General features: G+C 49.6%; 1 protein-coding gene across 1 annotated transcript in view; it reads left to right on the top strand.

The window, feature by feature from the left end:
• Positions 1-1,410: 1,410 nt before the first annotated feature.
• The window catches only part of WNT7A (Wnt family member 7A), a 38,893-nt gene continuing 30,779 nt past the window's right edge, over positions 1,411-9,524 (top strand). Inside the window, exons 1-2 of the mRNA XM_065687531.1 lie at positions 1,411-1,613; positions 2,373-2,599. Coding sequence (XP_065543603.1) covers positions 1,543-1,613; positions 2,373-2,599 — 298 coding nt within the window. The 5' untranslated portion in view covers positions 1,411-1,542. The remainder of the gene's footprint in view (positions 1,614-2,372; positions 2,600-9,524) is intronic.

The raw sequence follows: 9,524 nt of genomic DNA, 5'->3' as shown, positions 1-9,524 counted from the left end.
CGGGGGGAGCTGCCCGGCGCAAGGGGGATGTGAGAGCGTCCGCAGCAGCGGGGCACACAGAGACGGGAGCCTCATCCCTGCCGGGCACTCCGCAGGGCCAGCGCTGGCCGGGCTGCTGACCCAGCCCGTTCATGCCCCCGCCGGTGCGGTTCGGGGAGCGGCGGGTCCACGCGGGGCAGCGGCGCGGTTATGCCGCTGCTCCGCTCGCTGCCCCGGGAGAGGAGTTTCGTCCCGCGTCCTCGGAGGGGTCCCGAGCGCCTTTCACTGTTGGTTTATTTTTTGTTTCCAGAGCCCCCCATCAGAACAATTCCCGCACCACACCCCTGTTATCGCGTAGGTAACCTCCCTGCTTGAAATATTTCAAATGGATAATAAAATAGTCACCATATCCGTGTAAATTCCCGCAAGGAAGAGCCAGGAGACTTCCCCCCCCGTGCCCCCCGCGGCAGGACGGCGGCTCCCGGAGTGCCCCGACTGCGGGGTCCGACCCGGCGCGGCCCCGTCCCGCGAGCACCTTGTGCGAGCTCACGGCCGCGCAGAGCCCGGCGGGCCAAGGCGTCCCCGCCTCTGCCATCGCAAACTAAGCGGAGAGGGCACCGCAGGTACACACGGGCGGGGCTTGCCCCGGCCCCGGCCCCGGCCCCGCCGCGCTGTGGTACCGGCGGCGCTGCTGCGGAACGCTGCCGGGGGCTCGCCCCGCCGCGCCGGTTCGCCTCAGAAACCGTGAGGGAAAGCAGCAGCACGTTACACAGCAGCGGGGAGGCAGAGCGAGGGGAGGAGCGTCCGCGCCAGGGCAAACGCATAAAACCAGCCCCAGGTGGTCGGCAGCCCCGGCGAGCGGCAGCTACCGCGGAGTAAAAACTTGCCCCCTCTCCCCGGTGCCGGCCGGCGCGGAGCAGCGAGGGGAGCGGCCCCATGCCGTCCGGCGGGCCGGGGCCAGGCCCGGGGGCACCCCCCGGTGACAACCCGCGCAGCTCCAGCCGCGTTCCCCCGGGCCGTGCCCGCAGGAGGAGTCGCGCTCTGCGCCCCGGGAGGATCGCTGTGAGCCTGCGGGCAGGCAGGTGATCTGCCTGCCGGTCCCGGTTACCCTTCTTCCCACCTCCCGCCTTTCTTCCCCCCCGGCTGGACAACTCCCTCCCTGGAGAACACGCCCAAGTAGCTGAAAAAGAGAGAAAGCGAGGAGAAAAGACAAAACGGGGGTGGGGGGGCAGGGAGACAGTTACCGCCGGAGCCGGCGGACCCGCCGGCGCTCGGGAGGATCCCGCAGCCCGTGCCCCGCCGGCAATAGGGCGCTGCGTGTGACAGGCATACAAATCCGGGAGCGCGGGAGCGGCGGGGCCGAGGCGGCCCCGGCGGGCCATGCTGAGAGCCTGCGGGGGCTCGCCGGGGCGCAGCGGCGGGGCGCGGCGGCGCGGGGGGCCCCGCTCGGCCGGGCGGCCCTGACCCACCGCACCGCCGGGACCGGGACCGGGACCGGCCCCGAGCCGGCTGCGCGGCGCGCACCGTTTCGCACGTTGGGCTGGGACACGGCAAGCGAGGAATATGAACAGGAAAACAAGGCGCTGGATCTTCCACATCTTCCTGAGCCTGGGGATTGTGTATATCAAGATCGGGTAAGGAACTTTTCTTTTTTCTCCCCTCTTTCTTTTAAGACAATCGCGCTCTCGCTCTCCTAGCCGAACCTGCCCAGACCTGTTACTATTTAACTCGGGAAGTCTCAAAAAGAAAAAGATGATGGCAGGGATCACGGTTATTTCGTAAAGGACAGGTAAAGTGTCCCTCCCCCCCCCACCCGCTCTTAGCGACCCTCGGGGAGCGGAGCCGCTGGGACTGGGAGGTCCCTGCCGATGGGGGAACCGGGAAACCCCACGGAGCAGCCGGGCCCTTCTCCGCCCCAGCTTGGGGTCCCGGCCGCGGGATGCCCCCGCCCGCCCCCCGCAGCCACCTGCCGCCGGCCGCCGCTGCCGCGCACTGAAGCCCCGCAGCCAGCGGGGAACGGGCCGGTGGCAGCTCCCCCGACCCGTCCCGAAGCAGCATCCCCGGGCCGGGTCGCCCGGAGCTGCCGGCCCTGGTGCGCCCGGCTGCTGCGGCGGGCGCGGGTCGCCCTCTGCCCTCCTTCTGCCCTCCCGCTATCCCGCAGGAGAGGAAAAACCCTCCCTGCCCGTTGCCTGTGCGTGGCCCGAGCACGCAACGCCGCTGCACGCGTTTTAATTTCACGAATGAGGAAGTTGGGTCCCGTTTTGGCAGGAGCCCGCGTGCGCCTTATCTCCGCTCCGGCTGTGGAGAGAGGGAGAGGGAAGCTCAGCGGGAAGAGGCGGCAGTTTTCGGGGGGCACCAGCCACCCCTCAGCCCCTGGTGTCTTATCGTTGCAGGGGTTTTTCCTCTGTGGTGGCCCTGGGAGCCAGCATCATCTGTAACAAGATCCCGGGTCTGGCCCCCCGGCAGCGGGCGATCTGCCAGAGCAGGCCCGACGCTATTATCGTCATCGGGGAAGGGTCCCAGATGGGCATCAACGAGTGCCAGTTCCAGTTCCGCAACGGGCGCTGGAACTGCTCTGCCCTGGGAGAGAGGACCGTCTTCGGGAAGGAGCTCAAAGTGGGTATGTTGCCTCTCCGATTGCTGCTGGCCGGCTCCCACCTGCATGACACCAAAAGGGGGGCACACGGGGAGCATCGTGGGCACACCTATGGTATTAGGAAGGAGCAGCTGGCTTGTCCAGCTTGCGCCAGCCAGGGCAGGACTGTCACCTTGGACATCTTCACCTGGATGCTATGGCTGTTGCTGCCAGCGTGACTGACATCTGTGCTTCTTCCTGGCGGGGCACCTGCTGTGGTTAAGGAAAGCCCTTCCACATGCATTAGCTTCCACCACAGCATTGCACTGTCCTGGTCTTGCAAATTCTTTATGAAAGGGTCCCCATTTGCGTGCGCAGGACAGGACAGCAGCCTTGTTCATGTACTTAAGGATGTGAAGAAGGTGTTTGGTTCTGGTTAAAGGTAATGGTCAGAGACCGAATGCGGAGTGGGGAGCAGCTCAGCAGTGACACTGGCCTGATGTTTGTACCCGTTGAGACTAAGCCCAGCAATCAGTCTTGTTCTAAGAGACTTCCCCTGGACACAGTAGTTATTCTATAGCAACTATATGTAGTGTCCCCCCTCCCACCACAAAGAAGGGGTGGATTCTGCTTTGAGATGTCAGGACATTTATAAAAACTGTTCCAAGCAGCAGGCAGAAGATCCTATTTCCAATTTCCTTCCTTCCCCGCCCCCCCCCCCCCCCCGGGCACCCAGTTATTGCAACAATACAAAATACATCTAAATTCTTAACTGAGTCAGCATTAATAGTGACAAACACAAATACCTGAAGAAACAGAGCTCTCATACCCCTGTACTGAAATCACGTAGTAGTGGAGCTTACTCAGTAATTATTGATTCCACAGCACTCAAGATACAAAGACTCAGGAAAGGTGTTTTCCAAATACAGGTATAGCCATTTTTAAAGCCATCATTGAAACCTAATCACTTACAGGACAGCGTTCCGCATCCAGAAGTTGAAGCTGGGATCTGTGGTTTTCAGCCTTAAGGTCTTTCTGCCTCCTCCCCATGTAAAGTGTAGATGCCAAATGCAGAAACCCCATCAAACAATGCTTAGCATGATAGAAAACATGGATCTTTCATTCAATTGGAAGAAGTGATTGAGGACAGGAGGTAGAAGAGCCCTGAGCAGTTCCACAGCAGCTGTGCCCTGGCTTCTAGCTTGCTGGGAAACCCTCTGGACTGGACTTGCTCCAGGCACTGTTAGTCATCTATGGACAAATGGCAGGATATATCCCTAGTTCCTCATTCCTGCATTCCCGTGAAACACAGGAATACATCCTTGCTGCTCTGCTCTGGAACTCCTGAGAACTCCTGGTAGGAACTGAACATGTATTTTATCACATGTGTGCATGCTGATACGTGTATTTTCCAAACCCCAGTGACATTTAAGGGAAGATCAGAAAGAACAAGATGACTAAATTTGAAAGCCCCATGTGAGTTACTGATATTTCAACACCTTTGATAATCAAACAGGGTGAGCCAAGTAGGGGACGTAAAAGCGACCCTGCACGGCACTTTGAAACTTCTGAAAATTGACCATTTATTCAGATTAGCTCATTGTTCCTACTCCTTGAGCTGAGCTGTTCCTGTCAGTGATGCATGCAAGTGTTTGCTGCTTATGTCAGTGAAGAGCCCATTTGGATGGCTGACAGGTTTGGGCTCATTTACTCCAAGAGTAACGTTTCCTTAAATAGAAAATGTGAGAAGGATTTTTAATTCTTCAACGAATCTTAGAACTGCGGAGTTGCTGTGGTCTCTTGTACAAACATGCACTCAGTTCCTCCCCCCGCCCAAAATTGAATTATTTAGCTAGCAGGTTATATTTAGGTCCTTTTAAAGAAAGTCAATATTAAAGGAAGTAGACTTTGATCTGTCTTTGAGGTGATAACTCTTAATATGTTCTATCTATCCATTATGAGGCTAAGATGGATAGGGCACATTCATTGCTGGCGTTGGAACACACTCAAGTGTTGAATGGCATCCAAATGATAAAACTCATTTAAAGAATAACAAACCCCTTCAGATTTAAACAGGTTATACACTTAAATTTGAAGACAAACTTCGATAAAAATCACACAGGTTTGAAATCTGCAGTGGTGAATTTTACTTACACCCAAGACGTGCATGATGTCTCGAGGATAGAGATACTCAGGCCTTCAAGCACTGGGAAGTGTTATAACGTAACTCTTGCTCAGGTTGTCTTGTTCTTCTGCTTCTTCCCTATCAGCATGTACAGAGACCTAGAATATCTGACACAAATCATTTTTTCTATGGCTATAAGAAAAATAATCTGTTTCCCAGGTTTCTCCCTCTTTCCTTCTCTGTGTCGGGGTGTGCTCTAGGTTGCCAGTCAGAGAGATAAAGGTTAATATCACCCTCATGAAAAAAGGGTAAAGACTATGTGCTATAAAGCCATAAGTCAAATTAGGTGCCCACAAACTAGAGAAGATCAGCCCTCTGTGCCTCGATCTAAACAGGAGGGACATGAAGGACCATATACCCTAGAGGGTGTATTTTAAGGTTATAGTGCACAGGAACAATCCAGGTTAACATCAGTTACTGTATCCTTGTCGCTTTTTTAATTAGCAGCAACAGCTCTAGATCCTCAGTCCCTTGTCATTGTGTGTATTACAAAATACTATTCAAACAGCAACTAACACATTATCACCTTTCATAGCATTCAGAGACTGATTCTATTTCTTGGCCAATTGCATCCTTAAAGTTATTATCTAGGAAGCATATGGGGCGGCTTTGTCTTGCCACCTGCAGTAAAGTCCATGGCCACACATGACCTCATTGAGCTTTCTCTCTCAGATGCTATGCTCTGCCTCTGGAGTGGCACTGATGTACTGGCTCTATGATTAGGGTATGACTTCAGAATGACAGTGATGTGCCTGGCCTGGCCACTGCACTACTGAACGTGTGTGCAGTGAGCAGTCTAATATCAATCTGAGAGGATGTGCTTAAATAACTCTTATGCTAATAGGATTTGTGTGTGTTTGTCCATACAAATAAGTTCCCTTGGATACCACAGATTCTTGGGAACTATTTCCCAAGCTCTGATTTTGATGGCACACCAAGCTAAACCTCTTCAGAACCTGGCTTCTTTACTTTCACCTTTACAGGGTGATCCGCTTTAGGAATGTTATGCAAATGTGCCCAAATTATTGAAATTCTCTTCTTGTCACTACAGGGTGATTCAGGAGGCCTCAGTTCTCCCTGTGGCTCTGCCATTGTGTGGCTGAGGGACAGAGACCCTGCTCTGTGCTCCTCTTTTCCTACTTTTAAAACGCCAACAGGCAGCCCTGGTGAAACACTGAGGTCAGTAGGAGGAAGGCATCAAATACAATTTTCCTGCTCTAATCTGTAGCTTGTGTGTATCTGTATTTTAGCAAATTCACATCTAATCCATCTTCGAGGGATAATTTAGTTGTAGAGTTACAGTTAACAACTATTTAAACTCATTCATGCTTCATATGGCCTATTTGTGATCACAGACTGGAGTTACCACCTCGTGTAGCATACTTCAAACCAGTGCACAGCATATACTCTCCATTTCTTGTGTTGTTTTGTCTAGTTTGTGCTTCAAATAAGAGATTCTTCCCTACTGACATACTGCGGATATCTTATCGTGACAGCTGGTGACTAAAGTGCCAATAACTTGAAGAGAAATAACAGAGTAAAAGTGACATCAGTTTACTCCAGCAGAGGACTCTGTCCAGTTACGGGGGTGATAAAGTCACCATCAAGATCACCACAAGGATTTTTGTTCTAGACAGTTCTGTAGACACCTTATTAATAATGTAAAGTCACAAAGAGAAATTTTAAAATAACCATGGAGATGACGCAATGCTGCAGTTCTGGACACTTCTAAAACCAAACCTATTTGTTACAGTGCTCAGCAGTTCTGCTCCTGAAGACAGCCACAATTAAACCAAGGGTTTAAAGCAGGGCTGGCCAAAAAATTCCTGCCCACCTCTCTTCAGGTGAAATGTGGTTCAAGCCTCAACATCTGAGCAACCAGGGATGCCTTTGATAGAAAGTGAAAATCAGATTTGGGCTCTGACGGACTGCAAAAAGAGCAAGTGCTATAGTGAAGGCTCTTCATCAAGTGCCTTACTAACCCGTTTCGGTGTGCAACCTTGTCAACAGGTGGTCAACAGTAACTTTGTGATAATCACAGGCCAAAGAATAACTAACTCAAATAATTCCCTTAGGATATGTAGACATTCCATGGTATCTAGAGGGCAGCACTATATTGGCGTCACAGGGGAAAATGGAAAAACCATGTCCTGAGTAGCACTGCCACTATTAAATGAAAGCTCCCAAGTGAAACTAATGCAAACTGTTTGACTTAATCTCGGCAAAGTGACACACAAAGGAAACTCATCTCAGTACTGGTCTATGAAAAGAAAGCCACTATGACCATGCAGAAGCTGTCATGGACCCTGCATAGGAGAGGCTGGAGAGAATCAGCCGAGGGCTGTTAAGACGTGGTGGTCTTCAATGAGCATTACAGCAAAACAGGTTTCAACCAAGTTTTCATCCTGGTCTTACTGAAACGCATCAGTTATTTGGTTTCTTTCACTCTAAAAAATGTTTCAGTATAATCACATCGATACCTTCATCCATCTGGCATTATTCATGTGAATAAGGAAAACTGAAAACAAACCAAGAATCCATATGGACCAAACTTCTTCGCACAGCACCAGTGTACCTTGTGCCCAGTGCCTTTGAGGGATCACTCCAGATATACTCAGATGTACACATTTAAACAGGAGAGGCTGTTAGCTGTCCTTTATATGCTGTATTAGCTCTACACTGCCCACTGGACTGAATTTAGCAGATTTATTTCCCATATATTAAAATACACTTTTCTTCTATGGCTTCAACAGCATAAAGGAAGAGGGGATATTCTTGTCTATTGCAATAAATAACAACTACCCTACAAGCCAAACCCTTAAGTAGCTTGTTCAGGAGCTATCAGGAACTCTCTCTTTTGCTAGTATGAAAAAGAGAACAAGATCTAGCTCATTCTCCTATCTGGTCAGGTAGAGTTAAAAGAAAACAGAGTAAAACTTTGTTTTGTCACTGTGTAAAGGACACAGTTTTGCAAACATTTGGTGCAGGTGTGTTCAAGACAGGATTTAGTCTTCAATCATTTTCCAGAGCTTTTTGATTTGAAATACTGATGTAATCACTTTTTGATTTGAATTACTGATGTAATCACTTTATGGTCTGATTCTTTGAATTTCAAAATAAGAGACCAACTAAACCACTGGTAGCTCATCCTGAAAATCTTGCTGTTCTCATATTGCACGTAAGATTACCTGCACAAGCCTATGGGAAACTAGGCTCTGAGTGCTCCTGCACTATTCAGTGTTCAGTTTTCTGACCCAGTGGTGTTGCAAAACCCATGAGATACATGGAAAAGAAATATTGAAATTCACAAGCCTCTTGCTATCTACTCAAGCAAGGTCTGGATTGGTATTTCTGCTCAGTTTCCAGCCCTTACACCCAGTTCTTAATGTCAGATTCTTGCATGAGAACAGTTACTTCCAGGCAAAACAGAGGCCAGGCTGAAATATGGCCTGAACATCCCAAACCCAGCATGCTGCTGTAAGCCAAAAAGTCAATCTATCTTAGCAGGGACTGTCACAGTAAGATAAAACATTGCCCCAAGGTCACTGCAGGTGGAATTCCCATCAGAAGGTTTTCATACCTGCCTTCAAATGTGTCTTGTGAGTACATGTTTCAGAGAAACAGAGAGATTACATTTCATTGGAAAGGTGGAAGAGTCCCTCCTATTGCAGGGTCAGCACTTGGCTCTTCCTGAAGCACGGCTTCTGGAGGGATGAGAACCATCACAAAAGGCAAAAGTGTTGTCTCAACTCTGAAACACTGGCTGTGATGTTTGTAATGCACGTGCCTTCAGTAGCAACTTCATAAGTTTAAAGAGGGTATTTTCAGTGTTTCCTCTCCAAGAATGTCATGTGTTGACAAAACTAAACTTCAGTTTGTGAATGTGGGCAGTGACTAAACCCCCCAAACTCTCGAATGTCTTAGAGCAACTCTACTTCTTTTATTCCCTGGTACTAATCTTTGCAGAGGGCATGTTGCTGATATATAGATAACTGCCATTTTCATTTCAAGTCAGTACAATATTTTAAGGCACCAAACCCCTCAAAACTTTGACCCACTACAGAAGGGAGAAGACAAATAGGGGAGGGGTACTTCAGCGATTTTTTCAAGCTACCATTTTTATTAATCACACATGCTAGGTTAAGGAAATAGAAAACAAGACTGTACATAGCCTACCAAGGAAGGAGGAGGCACACCCCAAAGTAGGCAGAGGATGAATCTGTTCTTCGTTTTTCCTAGCTATGAGTTATGACCTCTATAGAGAGATGTGAAGTAATGTTAGCTGTGGCACATAATTGGCAATGCACATTGTGTTTCCATCTTTCTATTTTCACAATCATATTTCAGCTCATGTCACTGCAGGTAACTCCCTCTCTGACCTTTTGGCTTTAAATAGCAAAAAATACAACCCATGTTTTCCAGGGAGATAAATAGAAATTTGTCTTTTTTATTTCACAGCTTAGTCAGTTCATGGGGGGGACTGATGGGATGGGCCAAGTTATTTAGAAGCATACTTAGATCCTGAGAGGTGCTGAACTGCTGAGCACCCGTTGACTTCCTGCAAGTAAACCCACTCTATCTTGCAAGCTTAGGTCCTGTTTCCTATGCAACATCAAGGGATTATGCAGCTTTTTAAAACTAAGTTCTTATTTCTAATCAGTGTGAATGAAGCTTTTTACAAACTGTTCAAATTTTTAGATGAAACTAAATTGAAAGCTAAATTAAAACCAGAATGCAGACCACTCTTTGCAGCTGATCCACTTGCTGATCAGCCAAAACCCAGTT

The sequence above is a fragment of the Lathamus discolor genome, chromosome 7 (assembly GCF_037157495.1).
Source record: "Lathamus discolor isolate bLatDis1 chromosome 7, bLatDis1.hap1, whole genome shotgun sequence".
Taxonomy (NCBI): Eukaryota; Metazoa; Chordata; class Aves; order Psittaciformes; family Psittacidae; genus Lathamus; species Lathamus discolor.
The sequence above is the reverse complement of the archived record's forward strand: the minus strand, read 5'-3'. Positions and strand labels throughout refer to the sequence as shown.